At 34.7% G+C, this 18,672-nt stretch overlaps 2 protein-coding genes across 2 annotated transcripts; one reads left to right on the forward strand and one right to left on the reverse strand.

The window, feature by feature from the left end:
* Window positions 1-4,961: 4,961 nt before the first annotated feature.
* LOC145955521 (uncharacterized) lies at window positions 4,962-8,356 on the reverse strand. The gene is made up of 2 exons (XM_083070357.1): window positions 5,449-8,356; window positions 4,962-5,122 (listed from the first exon to the last, which is right to left on the reverse strand). Exons 1-2 carry the CDS (start codon window positions 6,599-6,601, stop codon window positions 5,088-5,090), a joined length of 1,188 nt encoding a protein of 395 aa, XP_082926483.1. The 5' UTR covers window positions 6,602-8,356; the 3' UTR covers window positions 4,962-5,087.
* A 2,107-nt stretch (window positions 8,357-10,463) lies between these two features.
* LOC109818833 (ammonium transporter 2) lies at window positions 10,464-15,259 on the forward strand. Its single transcript, XM_020384361.2, has 4 exons — window positions 10,464-11,336; window positions 11,500-11,785; window positions 11,905-12,008; window positions 14,556-15,259. Exons 1-4 carry the CDS (start codon window positions 10,695-10,697, stop codon window positions 14,982-14,984), a joined length of 1,461 nt encoding a protein of 486 aa, XP_020239950.1. The 5' UTR covers window positions 10,464-10,694; the 3' UTR covers window positions 14,985-15,259.
* Window positions 15,260-18,672: the final 3,413 nt, after the last annotated feature.

The following is an 18,672-nucleotide window of genomic DNA, read 5'->3' on the forward strand; positions in this document are numbered from 1 at the left end:
ATTATTTTGTACGTTTTAAATAATTATTGTCTTGGATAATTATTTTGTACGTATTAAATAAATATTTTTATTAGCATTTTTAAAATAAATATTTATATGTTTTAAGAGAAGATTGATTTTATATGATATTTTGTTACTGAAATTATATTATTATATTTTGGGTCAGAAATATATTATTATTATAGAGAAAAAATATTTTATAATATACATGTATTTATTTTGTTTAATTATTTTGAGGAAAAAGAGGAGTGTATTAGAAGAGAAGGAAAATGGGTTGAGTTGACCCAGCCCAATAGATTAATTTTAAGAAAGGGGTCAGGTAGCGTAAACCTTATCTGCCTCATTTGCGTTCTGAAGGGTCAGGGAAAAAAAAGAGGAGAAACAAAGAATTCTAAGGAAGAGTACGATCTTAGATCACACCAAGACCATTCATCTTCTACTCATCCAAGTAAGGAGGGAGTGAGAAACCTTACTCTAGTGGATGTGGGAATGTATGTTGGGTAGTGGGATTGGCCTCCAATCCTGTGTTTATTGTATGCTCATGTATGAGGGGTTTTCCCCAATTGTATCTGTTTCATCTATTGTTCCTCTTGTATGTAATTAATTGTATAAATTGCTTGACTGAATGAATAATTTCAGTTTTAAAATTGTAATTGTATGATTTGAGATTTCTGTGGGTTCCTACGAGAAACCCTATGAGAAAACGAGAAAAATATGAATGTTTTTTGTTTTGCCTTTTAATTGCTTTGATGTGTTCCTTGTCGGATGTGATGTATTAGTATGTGGTTAATTTTGAAAATAAACAAGTTTTGATATGAATTAGAGTGCTCTGTGGGTTTTTGTGGGAACTCTTTGAGAAACAGTCATATTTTTAATATTTTCTGTTTTACCTTCTAATTGTTCTGTTGTATTCCTTTTTGTATGAGATGTATGAATATATGTTTATTTTTGCAAATAGATGAGTTCTGATATGAATAAAAGTGCTCTATGAAAATTGTGAATATGATGTGATAATGCAAATGTGATGATGAGATGTGTTGAGACATGATAATGTGATATGGGAATGAGACATGAAAATATGATATGAGAAAAACATGGAGTCTTGATTGACATGCATCATATGCATAAATGTTTTTAAGAGTACGATATGAAATACACCGCCAGAGAAGGCCCCCTAGTGTAAAAGCTTTGGGGATTAGTCCTTGGGGATAGCTCGGTTTGGAAGTCCAAGTCTCGCCCATTGTGTGCATGTGATGTATCTTGCGCGGCTTAGCTATCCCGACGAGACTCTGGTAGTATGTCCTTCTAGTGAGAGTGTGCAGAGGGTGTGACTCGGGCATGTACTCCTAGACTACTCTTCGTGTATTGCTAGCGGCAATATGCCATGTGATATGTTACTGGCGCCACATGCATGATAAAATATAGTCCGTGTCCATACGTGTGCATTTTAATGTTATATGAAAAACTGATATGTCTTGGATGAGTAAAATGCGATGTTATTATTAATTTATCTATGTTATATATATTTTGTTTGTGTTTGGCTATCTGGTGTATATTTCTACACTGTGAGCCAGAGTGAGATGTTTCTCACTCCCTTTTCTTGTGTTATTTTTCCTTGACTGTCTTATAGGTAATTATCAGCATGAGGCTGAAGATGTTGGTGATGAAGCTTAGGCTTCTATGTTGGGATTTGCTCTGATAGGACATGTGACATCGGGGCGTAGATAGGATTAGATTATGATGTTGTTTCTGTTAAATTATTTTAGATTAAAATGTTTTTATTAAATTATTTAGGAAGACATTATATTATTTCTATGTAATTTTTGCTGATTAAGCTACTGTTAAAGTTATGAATGTGGTACCCTCTATTTAAACATGTTTGGTATTTCAATTTTGAAAAAAATTATGTTATTAACAGTAAATGCACCATAGAAGGAAGGGAATAATCTGTATGTTATTCACTCTTTAAAATGATACAAAACGAAAGGGTCTATATAGCCAACATATGAAGCAGAAGGCGACAAAGTAGAGGAATGAAAAACGTGCAGCACTAGAAACAGAAAAGGAAAAATAGAATCTAGTTTGTTACACGAGTGAGAAAGAAAATATCCACAATTGAGCATGACTCCATTGAGCATGACTGCATCATGCATGCAATAACTCATCACCATCATTTAAGCTCTATGATAATACCCCCTCTCAAGCTGGTGGGCGAAAAATATCAAGCACACCAAGCTTGGTTAGGAAGTCATGGAAAAGCTTTGGAAACAAGGCCTTAGTGAAAAAATCAGCCAGCTGAGCTTTGGAAGGTATGGGAAGAAGATGCATGAGTCCAGCTTGCAGCTTTTCTCTGACCAAGTGACAATCCATTTCCAAATGTTTTGTGCGTTCATGAAACACAGGATTGTGTGCAATGTGTAAAGCACTTTGGTTGTCACAGAACAAAAAATGAGATTTTGGCAAGCAAACTCTAAGATCTTGCAGCAAGAAATGAATCCATTGAAGTTCACAAGTGGCAAAACCAAGGGCTCTATACTCTGCCTCAGCAGAAGACTGGCAACTGTAGGTTGTTTCTTGGATCTCCAGCTAATTAGAGCATCTCCAACAAAGAAACAATACCCTGTAATTAATCTACGAGTATCCAAACATCCGCCCCAATCCGCATCACAAAAGCCCTTCACTTGAAGTTGAGAATTTCTAGGAAAGAATAACCCAAGACCAGGGGATCCTTTTAAGTATCTCAGTATCCTAGTGGTAGCTTTATAATGAGCCTGTGTTGGGAAATTCATGAACTGGCTGACTTGCTGAGTAGTAAAGGTGATGTCTGGTCGTGTTGTTGTTAAATAGAGCAATCTCCCTACAAGTCTGCGATAGGAAGGAGCATCTGTATAAGGGGGCTTGTATCTTGTTGAAGATGAATGGCTGGGTCTAATGGTGTGGAGGCTGGTTTACTGCCTAAGAGAGCTGTATCTGTGAGAAGCTCCAAACAGTATTTCCTTTGGCACAAAGAAATTCCAACTGATGAATGAGCAATTTCTAAGCCGAGAAAATACTTTAAGAGACCAAGATCTTTTATGCCAAAAGCTGCATGTAGACTCCCTTTAACAAAGTCAAACTCAGTTAGACAATCTCCAAACAACAAAACATCATCAACATATACTACATTGCCAGTGAAAGAAAATGTATTATGTTTTAAGAAAAGAGAATGGTCTGCAACAGAGTGAGAGTAGCCCAGATTCAGTAGAAAAATTGATAGCTTCTCAAACCATTGTCTACTGGCTTGTTTGAGCCCATAGAGAGACTTGGTGAGTTTGCAAACTTGATTAGGACCTGTAACAGTCATGCCTTGTGGAACAGTCATGTAGATATCTTCCTTCAAATCCCCATGGAGGAAAGCATTGTTCACATCAAGTTGGTGAAGATGCCATCCTTTAATAGCAGCTAAGGCAAGAATGACTCTAATGGTGGTTAGCTTGGCAACTGGAGAAAAGGTATCCAAATAGTCTAACCCTTCAATTTGAGTATATCCCTTTGCTACCAACCGAGCTTTGAACCTTTCTATGGTGCCATCAGATTTTCTCTTTACCTTGTAAACCCATTTATTACCTATGGGAATCACTCCTGGAGGGAGTTCAACAATCTTCCATGTTCCATTGAGTTCAAGAGCTGAGATTTCAGCTTCCATGGCCTTTTTCCAGTGATCAAACTTGCTAGCTTCAGAAAAGGATTTAGGTTCTGGGATGTCTGACAAACAAGCACTATAGACAGCATGTGAAGGTGACAAAGCATGGAAAGAAACATAAGACTCTATTGGATAAGGAATACCTGAATGATGTCGCTGGGAAGAGATGGATGTATTACAGTGATAATCTTGTAAATATGTGGGCCTTGTTTTATGTCTGAGGGATCTCCTGCAGATTATAGTGGGTTGTTCTTGGTTTGTTGGTGATGGAGAAGAAGCCGTGGGAGAAAGAAGAGTAGGAGATACCTCAGTATGTGAAGATGAAATTTCGGTGTTAGCTTCCTCTGGCTGAATAGGATCTGAATTGGTGAAAGAGGTGGGTGAAAATGGTATGGAGATGCATTGTGGTGCAGAAAAATCTCCTGGTTGTGCAGCATTTAAGACATAAGGAAAAATGAGTTCTTCAAATTGCACATTTCTAGAAACATGTATCAACTTTGTATTTAGATCATAAACCATGTAAACTTTCGTTCCTGGTTTATATCCAATAAAACCTCATTTGTGAGCTCTAGAATCAAATTTTTTTCTATGAAGTGAAATGCTAGAAATGTAGCATAGACACCCAAAAACCCTCAAATGTTTTAAATCAGGAAACTCACCATATAAAATCTGATAAGGTGATTTTGATCCTAAAACTTGGGTTGGAACTCTATTAATTAAATGTACAGCATGAGTCACTGCAAAACCCCAAAAAGATTTTGGCAAATTTCCTTGGAAAAGAAGTGCTCTAGCAACATTTAAAATGGTTTGATGTCTCCTTTCTACTCTACCATTCTGTTGTGGAGTTTCTACGCAAGAAGTCTGATGAATGATGCCTTCTTCTTGATAGAAAGAATGCAAGAAAAATTCAATCCCATTGTCTGTTCTTATTGTTTTGATTTTGCTGTGAAATTGTCTATCAACCAATTTTGAAAAATTTCTTAGTGATTGTTCAGTCTGAGATTTATTTTTTAAGAGAATTAACCAAGTATACCTACTGTAATCATCCACAATGGTTAAAAAATATCTTTGATGATTTACAGTTTGTATACTATAAGGGCCCCATAAATCTAAATGCAATAATTCAAAAGGTCTTGAAGTTTTAGAATTACTAACTGAAAAAGGTAGCTTCCTCTGTTTGGCAAAATGACAAACATCACATACATGCTTGTGATTACAATTGTTTATGAAGGAATACAATTCTGATAACATGTTTAGCCTAGACTCAGAAATGTGCCCAAGTCTAAAATGCCACAAAGCATTAGGAGAATAGGTAGAATTGTGTGTTGAAGATGTGTTGATTTGTGAAGGATTTGTAGTAGGTTTCTGGGAAGTCTTGATCAAGTAATACAATCCATCAACTTCTTCAGCAAAACCAATCATCCTCACAGACTTCGGATCCTGTATGAGACAAGCATTAGGCAAGAAAGTAATTGTACAATGTAGAGAGGAGATTAGTTTAGACACAGAAATGATGTTTAAGGAAAAATCTGGGAGATATAAGACATGTGTTAAAATTAGGTGAGGATTTAAAAGGACCTTACCAGAATGTGTTGCTAGAACTGTGTTACCATTTGGAAGTTTTACTGATATAGATTTTGATTTCAATGGTTCTAAGAAGGTGAACAAGGATTTATTGGAGCAAATGTGGTCTGTTGCACCCGAATCTAATATCCAGGTGCATGAGGTTTTGGAATCGGCTAAACAAATCAGAGAAGTTGGTTTACCTGAGTTTAGAGTCAGATTGGAAATTGGAGTAGTGGTTAAAGCTGCAACCTGATTGCTTCCTGAGGAACTAGCAGGGTTAGAAGACTGGATAAGGTCCATGAGAGCCTTATACTGCTCTGGTGAGAACTGGGAATGCTGAGGCATATCTGAGTCTCTATTTGATACTGCATCATCTCCACTTCCTTCCGGTGATCCAGACATCACGCTATTTGTGTTGCTGTATCCATTTCCTTTTCCTTTGAAATTGTTGGGATATCCATGCTTTTTGTAACAAGTGTCTACTGTATGCCCTGTCTTGCCACAAAAACTGCAGAGCTTAAAATTGCCTTTATTACCAAATCCGTAAGACTTAGATCCTCTTTTTCCTCTGCCAAAAGATGTTCTCCCTTCCACAGCACCAACAAATGTTTGTTCCTCAACATTATTGTTGCTGCCAATTCTTCTTTCATGTTGTAAAACTAAGGATAAAGCCTTATTAACATCTGGAAATGGTTCCATCATTAGGATTTGTGTCCTGACTACATCAAATTCTTCATTCAGCCCACTCAAAAACTTCATGATGCAATCTTCTTCCCTGAAAAGCCTACCATTCTTGCTAGCAACACATACACATTTCATATGACAAACACAATCTGGGAGAGGTCTATAATTGTCTAATTCATCCCATAATGTAGTCATTTCTGTAAAGTAGTGTGCAACAGAGTTAGTACCTTGTTTCATTGCCATCAACTCTTCCTGTAACTCGAAAATCCTTACTCTATCTCCTTGAGAGAATCTGTCCTTTAGAAGCTTCCAGGCTGTAGTTGCCACTTCAACATATTCGATGCTTTGAGAAAGAATTGGATCTACAGAATTCAGGATCCAAGAGAGTACCAAATTATTGCATCTCTCCCAAGCATCGAAACTTGGATCAAAGGTAGAAGTTGCCGGTAAAGAACCATTTACGAACTTAAACTTATTTTTGGAAATTAATGACCGCTTCATAGCCCTGGACCAGCTATGATAGTTCTTCACAGTAAGCAATGGTGAGACCAAAGGTGTTGAGGGATGTTCTCCTGGATGAATGTAATATTCACTGAGGGGATTCAAAGCTGGGTCCGAAGGTGGAGATGAAGGCGCTCCTCCACTACCTGAACCACCACCTCTCGCCATGGAAACGATTGAAACCTACAGAGCTCTTGAACTTCAAGAGCTCTGATACCATATCAGTAAATGCACCATAGAAGGAAGGGAATAATCTGTATGTTATTCACTCTTTAAAATGATATAAAACGAAAGGGTCTATATAGCCAACGTATGAAGCAGAAGGCGACAAAGTAGAGGAATGAAAAACGTGCAGCACTAGAAACAGAAAAGGAAAAATAGAATCTAGTTTGTTACACGAGAGAGAAAGAAAATATCCACAATTGAGCATGACTCCATTGAGCATGACTGCATCATGCATGCAATAACTCATCACCATCATTTAAGCTCTATGATAATAGTTATTCAATTTTTTATTATTTGTGTTATGGTAATGTGGGGTAGAGGGTGTCACACAAATCCTTTCACAAAATCGTTACTTAGGAAAATTGTCTTAGATATATCGAGAGGATGAACTTAAAGCCATGAATATATGAAGGAAAGTATGGTGCACATCCAATTAGTTGTCAAACGAAACCATATGTGTACTCCTATACACTAGATTTCTCGTCTTTGTGGCATGTGGCAATGGTTGATATGAGGTCGAGCCATGAATTCTTGATAGATACATAACCCTTGATATGCATGGTGTTATAGAGACGCTCTTGTTATATCTATTGACATGAGTTTTTAGGCATAACTCACCTTTTATGAAAGACTTTGGTTTTCATTCTAAAGCACCTATGAACAACCTAATGTGCTAATACATACAAAGTGATAAATTGTGTAAAATTTTAATCACAAAGCTATCACGATTTTAAAGGTAAAAATGTGTTGTAAGGGTCTCATCTTAAATTCATTAAGTTTAAGAGTAATTTACTTTTTGGACTTAAGAAGTAACCTCACTACACAATATGTTAATTTAGTGTTTGATCATTAACACTTAAGTACAAGAAACTTTCCTTTTCCAATAATTTTGTTTTGCGTCCTCTCTTTCACTTATCAACCATTAGTAAGAGATTATGAAAATAATTAATTGTTATGTTATTGATATATTAATTACTTTTCTTACAATTGGTATTAAAAGTTTTTCTTAAGTATTTGCCAACAAACTTATTATTTGTACACTATATAAGAAGTGAAAGAGCGAGTCTTAGGAGATGAATAACTATTTCTATTTGTTTATATTTTCCTATACTTTGTTATTCTTAGCATTGTTTGTGAGACTTTAACATGTTTTAATCTCAAACGCATGAGCTTAGACACGATATTGTATAAACCTTGGGACAGGGCTGGCTCAACCCACAAGTTACTAAAGCACTCGCTTTAGACAAAAAAAAATCTCATTTATAGGCCCCTAAAAAATATTTATTACTAATATTTATAAAAATAAAAAATAAAAAATATTACATTATTAACAATAACTGAATAATTTTTTTGGAAATTAAAAAAATCTCATTTTATCACGATTTTCTCTCTCCTAAAAAATATTAAATATATTTTACATAAATAATAATTATGTAACCGATTCTTTCTCCAATTAATTGTGATTTGTTCCATCCCATCGGCTATTATTTCTCTGTATGACTTTTCTCCTTCTATTACAGCTATTCCTAATTTGTTCTCTCTGACTCTTTGTGTCTTACTCTCTAAACTCTATTAATCCAGTACCAATTGAACTCAGTTTTTTTTTTTATTTGGCAACCATTCTCTAAATAAAATTATAATATTTTAATATATTTTTATTAATTTAAAAAAGTCAACATCTAAAATGTTTGCTTTAAGCCTAGAAAAGTGTTGAGCCAACTTGCCTTAGTAAGACTATATTAGATATCTACAAATTTGTTTTCAAGACATTGATTAGTACTACAACACAATATCCTCTTTCATTATTTTTTTAACAATATTTTCTATTATTTATTACATGAAGCTATTAGGAACTAATCTTGTTTTTCGTCCTCTCTTTCACTTTTCTACCATTAATAAGAGATTATGGAAATAATTAATTGCTATGTTACCATTGATATATTAATTACTTTAATTTCTTACAATTAGTATTAAAGTTTTTCTGATGTATTTACCAACAAACTGATTATTCATACACTATATAAGAAGTGATAGAGCGAGTCTTAGGAGATAAATAACTATTTCTATTTGTCTATATTTTCCTACTTTGTTATTATGAGCATTATTCATGAGACTTTAACATGTTTTGATCTCAAATATGTGTTTAGACACGATACTATATAAACCTTAAAAAATAAATCATATTTTAGACTATACTAAAGATCTACCAAAATTTGTTTTCAAGACATGGATTAGTACTACAGCACAATATTCTCATTCGTTATTTTTTTTAACAATATTTTCTAACATTTATTGCATGAAGCTATTAGGAACTACATCTGCTGCTGCATATTATCCTGTACAGGACCCGTTTCAGGTTATATATGATGGTCTTTGCATCCAAGATTAATTATATCTCAAAATATGGACCATAATTTTTTTATTATTGTGGAGATCATATTGCTGAGTAGTGAATATTCTAGCAATATCACCACCTTGGTAAGAATGTTCTTCTAAGGTAAGAGTAAGACATTCATCAATAGGATGTTCTCGAAAGCTACACACATTGCCTAGATGGTGGTGGACAATGTTTTGTTACGTTGACTTGTTGAGCTATCTAATAAGTGAAATGAGTTCTGTTAATCTGTTCTCCAATTTTTGGTTGTGAGCAATTGTCACCTAATTCACTCCTATGGATGTTACTATTTTCTTTTTCTTCATTCAATTTTTTACTCATTTTTTTAAAATGAAATACTGCATAAATTTTCTCACCCCAAACATGAAAATATTACTTTTCACTTATTTCTTTCTTTGTAACCAAATATGGAATAAATTGTTTCACCCGGAACATGAAAATTTTACTTTTGATATCATATTACTCACCTAATAAAAAAGAAACTTTCGAACAATTAATAGATCATTTGCTAGCTTAATTAAACAAACATGCTGTGGGTAGAATTTTATGCAATCATTTGCAAAGTTCGGTATACCAACTATCGACTGAATTTATACATTTACATTTATAAAATTAACCCTGAAGTTGAAAAAAAAAAACTCAAATGGCCAATTGTCCTGATGCAACGAGATAAGTACAAATATATAATAATAAACTATGCATAACAGAAGTACAGATATAAATTCATTTTGATCTAACTCTTTGTACGGAAGAAACCAAGAAATAAGTGTGGGTCAGACTATCATATAATATCCAGTGTCTTGGCTGAGCTGATATATAATATAATCTAATATCTCTCTATATATATAATAAAAATATTTTACAATTCCACCTTAATCTTAGACCCGCCATAGGGAGTCAGCACACTATTTTTCTTCAACCATGTCCATCAATTTTTATTTTATTTTAAACTTTTCAACAAATGGAGCATAACATCACTTTCTGCCAAAATTCAAAATTTTACTACGCAACCTCGGTTTCATTAATAATTATTCCAACTTGTGAAAATACAATGGCAGTTCACACGAAGTTTCAAAAGATTCAACTCAGCGTATCTTAATCAATTTCCATTTTTTTTTTAATCCAGCGCATTCTTTCCTCATCTTGAAATTACTGACTAATCCTTTATAATGTTAAAATTCATTTATAGAATTATGTCCTTTAATAGATGTTGTCTCATATACATAAAGATAGAAATCTAAAGCTAACCACGTAATCAAGAGATATAAATACATCTGTGAAAATAGCATCATGTCGTATTCACAATTGTCAACTCTTATTGAAGACAAAGCCATACAAGTAGTAAACCAACCACCCACTAAAGCAAAAAAGATACAAAATAAAGATTCACAAATTTCCCTTCCATCCTATTTTTCACTCACGTTATTCATCAACAAAATATCTGTCTGCTATTTTCAGTGAAATTTATCTCACCATCGTGTTATTTTTATTTATTTTTTCTACAACTTCCTTAAAGAATCCGAATCTAGTTTAAGTTTTAGCAACAATTAAAGTCGAGTTACACAAATTGAAGACACAGTCGTGAGTAGAAGTCGAGAATAAGTTTGGTCGGATTCAGAAATTGTGGTGGGAGTGGGAGGCATGGCGAGTGGCACAGCGTACCAAGAACACCTTCCAGCATCACCGGAGTGGCTGAACAAAGGCGACAACGCGTGGCAGCTAACAGCGGCGACTCTGGTGGGCCTGCAGAGCATGCCGGGCCTGGTGATCCTGTACGCGAGCATAGTAAAGAAGAAATGGGCCGTGAACTCGGCCTTCATGGCCCTGTACGCCTTCGCCGCAGTGCTCATATGCTGGGTCCTGCTGTGTTACCGCATGGCCTTCGGCGACGAGCTCCTCCCGTTCTGGGGCAAGGGTGCGCCCGCACTGGGCCAGAAGTTTCTCATAAACCAGGCCCGGGTGCCCGAAAGCACGCACTTCCACAAGAATGGGACCCTGGAAAGCCCAACTTCGGAGCCCTTGTTCGCGATGGCTTCGCTTGTGTACTTTCAGTTTACTTTCGCTGCTATTACGATGATTCTGTTGGCGGGGTCGGTTCTTGGGAGAATGAACATCAAGGCGTGGATGGCGTTTGTGCCGCTTTGGCTTGTTTTTTCGTACACTGTTGGGGCCTTTAGTCTTTGGGGTGGTGGCTTTCTCTACCATTGGGGTGTCATTGATTACTCTGGTGGTTACGTTATTCATCTTTCATCTGGTGTTGCTGGTTTCACCGCTGCTTACTGGGTACATCACTTCACTACCTACCTACCTACCTACCTTTCTTCGCTGTTATCATTTATCCAATGGAATTTTTTTGTCACTGTGGATAGATTTTATTTTCCACATTGTCGATTTGGTTTGACAATTCTGTGTGCATGACGCGTGAGGATCAAATGAATTTGATTAGGTTGGGCCAAGGTTGAAGAGTGACAGGGAGAGGTTCCCACCGAACAACGTGCTGCTAATGCTAGCGGGTGCGGGGTTGCTGTGGATGGGGTGGTCAGGGTTCAACGGAGGAGCACCGTATGCAGCGAACATAGACTCTTCGATCGCAGTGCTCAACACTAACATTTGTGCCGCCACTAGCCTCCTTGTCTGGACCTCTCTCGATGTCATCTTCTTCTCCAAGCCTTCTGTCGTTGGAGCTGTTCAGGGCATGATGACTGGCCTCGTTTGCATCACCCCAGGAGCAGGTATATATATTATTATGCACACTTCACAACAATACTCTAAAATCTAAATCAACCATTCAATGATATATACATGGACTATACATTAATTCTAGGGTGGGATGAAATTAATTAACTTGCAGGGCTTGTGCAATCTTGGGCGGCTATAGTGATGGGAGTACTATCAGGTAGCATTCCATGGGTCACCATGATGATCCTTCACAAGAAGTCAAGCCTTCTACAGAAGGTACCATTTTCTTTTCGGATAAAACTTTAATGCACTCTTTATGTACGGTTGACAATTTTTTTAATTAAAATTAAAGGTTTTTTTCCTAATAATATATGTTTATATTTATTATTGACTTTAATAATATATATTTAAGTATATTATTAAAATAAAACTTTAATTCTAATCACAGAATAATATTAATTAAACTTATGAAATTTTCTTGAGTTTTCTTCTTTCCTTAATAGACATGATAAATCATATAATTAGAAAGTAAAACTTTAATTCTGATCACAGAATAACATTAATTAAACTTATGAAATTTTCTTGAGTTTTCTTCTTTCCTTAATAGACATGATAAATCATATAATTAGAAAGAAAAAAATAATAATATATGATGAAATTGAAGGAAAAAATAAATATATGATTATAATAAAAATAATTATTTTATTTCTAACGACTCACTCTCATCCCAATTTTTTCTTATTTATTTTTACTTTTTTCATTTTCTCTCTATCTCACTCCTCTCTCTAATTAAACTCGGTAGATGTTTACAATTATTCTTCTAATAACTCTTTAGTACAAAACTCTTTTTCACCTCTACGTCAACTTTATTTAATGAATATTTGACTGGCGTAAATTTTATCTAAAAAGTGTGCTTAGAAACTTGCAATATTTCTATATAAGTTTAGATCTGGGTCGCTTTTGCTGATGCTCTGGATCATTAATTCGATCATTCAATAATATCCCTGTACATGTTTAGGTATAGGTCGCTTTATTGCTTCGCTTGTTTCATTAATTCTCATTCAATAAAATTAGAAAGTTAGTTAGGAAATGGACACTTTCACATGTAATCTGTTTATCAACACTTCTTTCCCCAGCAAGAGGTAAGAACCAGATAGGTTGGATTCACGAATTAATTCTCGTTTCTTGTGATTTCTGTTTCAAAAGGAGACTTGAGATTCAAAAGGATTGGAATTCGGGGTTTTCAGTGTTAGTTGTATAATAATTCTTCATCTTGAACAAAAAAATCTTCAAACATCCTAATTGAATGGTTTCCATCAGATTGGCATATAGATTAGATAACATTTAATTCTCAAATGTGCACAAATCTTAATCAACCATCTCTAATAATTTTTTTGTCCAAAGTGCATATGCCATAATCATCATTCGGAATAACAGAATTTAAGCAACAAAACTTTCCATGACAAATTTTTAAAGGAATAGGCCATTGAGAATCATTTTTACCTTAACTATAAATCTTTCACTTATGTATATCAATATGTAGTATACATGATGAATTTGCATGTTATAACCTTTCTCTGATAGTTGTCTTATTCTCAATAAATTGTGATGAAGATCAAAAGCATAAAAAACATTATAGATGAAATTTTGCAAATCATCTTTCGATCTGATAGCAATTTAGTCTTTCCCAAAAATAAGAATGTTTATGTTGTTTTCAAATTTCACGATAAATTATACTATTTCATCTAAAGATGAAAATAATTTCTTTTTCCACACATATGATTGTTACATCCAGTATCCAGATACCAAATTTTTTCATCCTTAGAAAATGTATTGTTTGCCAAAAATAAAATTTGTAGATTGTAACAATTTTCACCAATATTTTGATGATTTTCTATCATGTTTGCTTGTTTAAATCTACAATGGTTAACTTTGTATCCAAACTTTTCACAATAAAAGCAATTAAAATTTGGTCTTTGTTGATAATTATTACTTCATCCTCTTCCATGGTTGGAAGAGACAAAATTATTTCCTGGTCTTCTTCAGTTGAATGATACAAAATTATTATCTCGTCCTTGATTGAAATATCCACTTCCTTTACCTCTATTGTTTCCTTGAATTCTTCCTCTCTAACTTCCTCTTTCTTCATTATTGTAATTATCGCGACCTTTACTTTCTACACTTTGACCGGTTTCGACTACATTGTTGAGATTCATCTAACTTTTTAAAGTTTCTTCATTTGCTTTTTCGGTCTTCTCTAAGATTTTGCTCACGTGACTTTCGATGCTTCCCTATAACTCTTACATAGTCATGGCTTGTGTGTTGTGCGACTCAATTATTGTAGTCACCACATGATCAAACTTCATTGACATTATTCGAAAAATTTTCTCCACCATTTTACTATCAAAAATATTTTCTCCATATGCTCTCATCTTATTGACGAGATTAGTTACTCATGAAATATATTGTTCCATGGATTTGGCATTCAACATTTCATATCTTTCATGTTCCTTCGTAGATAATCATTTCATAACTAAGCGGTCAGTAATTATTTTTTTTAAAATGCTTAATTGCTAAAAAGATTTCAGGTAATGCGACTGATTTAATATTTTTCTGATACAATCACAGCCATTGGAAAGACTCCAAAAATCCAAAAATTGCACGTAGATTTCAGTACAACTATTTTGTTACATGTATGCGTGTGTGAATCTACCCGTTGAGTATAACTTGGAATGTGAAAGACCAAACGACCCAAATCAATTTAGCCAATTCTTTTTAGAACACACGCTAACATTTTTTTCTTCTTGTACAATTAATACACAGGTAGATGACACCCTAGGAGTGTTTCACACACATGCTGTGGCTGGTCTTTTGGGTGGTCTCCTCACTGGTCTCTTAGCAGAACCTCAGCTTTGTAAACTCTTATTGCCTGTGACCAACTCAAGGGGTGCCTTCTATGGTGGTGATGGTGGTGTTCAGTTTTTGAAGCAAATAGTGGGAGCACTTTTCATTGCTGGATGGAACTTGGTCTCCACCACACTCATTCTTCTGGCCATACAGCTCTTCATACCCTTGAGGATGCCCGACGAGCAGCTCGAGATCGGTGACGACGCCGTCCACGGCGAAGAAGCTTATGCCCTCTGGGGTGATGGCGAAAAATATGACCCTACAAGGCATGGATCTTTAAGAGTCGATAAAGCTGCAGCATCACCTTATGTTAATGGAGCTAGGGGTTTGACCATTGATTTATGAGTCATCATGTAGATTAAGTGTGTTGGATTTTCCGTTAGAAACTTGGTTTAGTGCTTTGGAAATTGTGTTTTTCCGTTTGCATTGTTGCAAATTGGTTTCCAAGCGTAACCATGATTGTGTATATTAGATTCTATTGAGTGGAGTTAGACTTTAACTCTTGACTTCATTAAAATACAAATGCAATGCTCGTGCATGTGTAAGTTTGATATTATGTAGCTGTGAGATTATTATATCGTCCGTATATGTTGAGCTTTGATATATTTCGCAGCTTAAAATTTCAACATTTGAGAGGAATTGTAATATTGCGCAATGATATACTTTTGTTCAGATGATGCTATATAAGACAAGGGTTCGCAATATAAAGAAATCAATGAGTCTCATTGGTTAGTTTTTCGTATTTACACTGCCTTGTTTTCTGTCGAGGCCTATTGTTTACTTTGTTACAAAAATGGACAAATATTTGCATTATGTGCGATTGTGCGGAAATATTTTCCTTAACATAAAGCAACAATGTGTCTATTCCTTGAATAACCCACATATACTGGAGACCCAATGCATGTAGAAGTAGAACAGATGAAAATTTTGAATTTCGTCACATAACAGAGTGAAGTCAAAATACTATATGTATCTATATTTACTTAAAGATATTTAAAAATTATTAATATTTATTTACTTAACCGATGTTATACTTAATTTTTGAATTTTAAAATCTTGGATTCTAAGTTAATTTTTAATATTATTTTTTACTATTTAAAACTTAAAGATAAAGCATTTAAAAAATTATGAACATAAAAATAAAAAATATTTGTATATATAAGTATAAATTAAATAAATAGTAATATTAAGTTGCTGCGAGAGCATTATTTGGGCAATGTAGATTGAACTCGCAATCAATGCCCTCGTTTCCAAAGCTAAGTCAATGGCAAAATATGTCAAAACTAAGTCAATCTGAATGATCAAATAACAAATAAAAACCTAAGTTCATCTCGGTATGTGACCACAAAAATGATTACTCCTCGTTCCCCTAGCACACTTTTTTAATAGGTATATATTGCTTTATATATGTTGGGACGTAAGCAAAGTCTCATATCATTTATATAAGAGGATGGACATGAGTTTATATACACACAATTATCTTCATTGGCAGAAAGGCCTTTTGGGTGGTATCCAAAAGTAAAACCATGAGGGTTGGGTCCAAAGCAGATATTATCTTACTAATGTGGAGACATGTGTATGTGTGTGGTATCCCCGGTGCTCAACAAGAATATATATATATATATCGAAAGGATTCACTTACTCTAAAAATAAGTCTTGATAGACTTACTTTATTTAATAAATTATTATATATTAAATTTTAACAATCTAATTATTAATTTAATAGTTCATAATGCATAGATTAAGGTTACAATTTTTTAAAAGATTTGAAAATTGTTTCAAATTTTATTTCATTAATTCAAATCAACGTATAAAACGTTTTTATGATTATCCATCAATTTGAATTAATGAAACAAAGTATCAAATAATTTTTTAATTTATTAAAAAATTACAAATTTGATCTATACACTAAAGACTTTAAATTTAATGATTGAATAGTTGAAATTTGATATAAAACATGAGTTATTAAATGAAATAAGTTTGGGTAGATTTACTCATATAGTAAACAGATCGCCCCTCATTCATTCATTCATTTATATATATATATATATATATATATATATATATATATATATATATATATATATATATATTAACAGTAAAAAAAAAATTAATTCGCGAGAAGGAATAAAAATAAGGCAATTTGTATTTATAAACACACCATTATCATAAAATAAATATTGAATAACCGCGGATTATAGAATCAGAGGAAAACATGAAGCGAAAAACGCCTTCATGCTACTTGTGGTTTGGGTTATAAACTTTAAATTTAGTGATGGGGTCGACTGGAAGATGCAAACTGAAAGAATATATAGAGATAGTCCCTGCTTGAGGAACATATACACATCCTCTCATGTTTTAGATTTTCAATTGTATTTACCCATTTTCGATTACTACAATTTATTAACCTTTTTTTCAGTTGAATAATCTCTTTGATTATGGCCGTCTCTTGGAACCTGAGAATTTAAAAGAATTTATTGATAATATTATTTCAATGCTTAACTATGTAGCACGGATTTTGATATGATATGGATACAGACACATAGATACAGTTAAATAAAAAAATATATAGGATACATGGATTCGATACACACACATATAATATGAATAACATGACAAAAATATCTATATATAGATATGACAATAATTTACTAAGTTTCAAAAAAATTACTAAGAAATATTATAGCTCATAACAAAATCTAACAAAAACTATCATAAATAAAGAGTCACAAAAAAGAAATATTACGAGAAATCATTATTGTTGGTCATCGATCATCATTAAAAAAACACGGCTTAGAAATCTAGTTCATTAAGAGACAAATTAGCATCTTCAAGAATTGCATCATCATCAAGAGAATCAAATTTATCATCTGCAGTACTCAACATTTTAGTCTCTTCTTGATTGTACCGTGAGAAACTTCTAAAAAGGAGGTATAGATTGCTATAAACAAATACTAGATCTTGTGCTCTTTGAGGTGTCATCTTATTTCTTTTCAAAGAATGTATGAAATAATGTGTTTCAATTTCTTTCACAACATGAAGATGAATACTGTTCCGGCCAAGGGGTGGACTAGGGTTTCTTCCTAGGTCAAGCCTTAAAGTCAGAGCATTCAAAGGTGTAATCTTCCTTCTTAACTCTAGGGTTTTAGGTTTTATAGTTTCTAGTTCACGGGCCTCCTAGGCCTTGAGAATTTGGGGATTTCATTAACCGTTCTTATTCGGAGGATATTTGGTGATTGAGGTGGGGTCTTGCCCTTGCCATTGGATGGCTCGTATATGGGGAGGTCAGATCGGCCCCCGACCGAGCAATGTAGAGAAGACCAGTCGGGTATTGGCCGAGTATGCTCTTATAGAAGAGCGGAATCGGACTATGACCAACCTGGCTCATCTAGGGAAGCCCACTCGGATTTTAGGCGAGTGAACCCCAAAAAGAAAAAAGGGGGCGTAACTTTAAAGAAGTACAGTCGGCCCCCGACTGGGATGGTACATTTTCCTTCCAGCCCTAAGCCTACAAGGCGAAAGGGCTTAGCTAATCCAAGGGGTCGGTTTATGTCCGATCCTGCTTATGCAAAGAAGTCGGGTCGAATTTTTGGTCGAGGCGAAACCTAAAATAGGGGTGAGCTCTAAAGAAGTACAGTCGGATCCCGACCTGGATGGTACACTTACCTTCCAGTCCTAAGCCTACAAGGAGAAAGGGCTTAGCTAATCCAAGCGGTCGGTCCAATTCCTACGTGATGGGGTCGGTCAAATTCCGATTCGGTTGGCCTTGACGTTCGAAATGCTGAAGGTGAAAAGCCTTCCATAACTTGTCTCTTCACCTTACATTTGAAGAGACATGCATTTATTGTAGCGCCGTCATCGCAGCAGGCGCATTATTACAGTGCCATGTGTTGCGCGCTTCGTGTAACTTGAGCGTGTGGGGCCCTTGGGATCAAAGGGGCGTGGCATTTCACGCGCGTTGTCAATTCACGCGCGCCCACGCGCACCCTTTCAAATCTATAAATACATGCCCTTGGTGAAGGGCAAGTGTTTT

This window comes from Cajanus cajan, chromosome 3 (genome assembly GCF_000230855.2).
Source record: "Cajanus cajan strain Asha chromosome 3, NIPB_CcT2T_4, whole genome shotgun sequence".
NCBI classification, from domain to species: domain Eukaryota; kingdom Viridiplantae; phylum Streptophyta; class Magnoliopsida; order Fabales; family Fabaceae; genus Cajanus; species Cajanus cajan.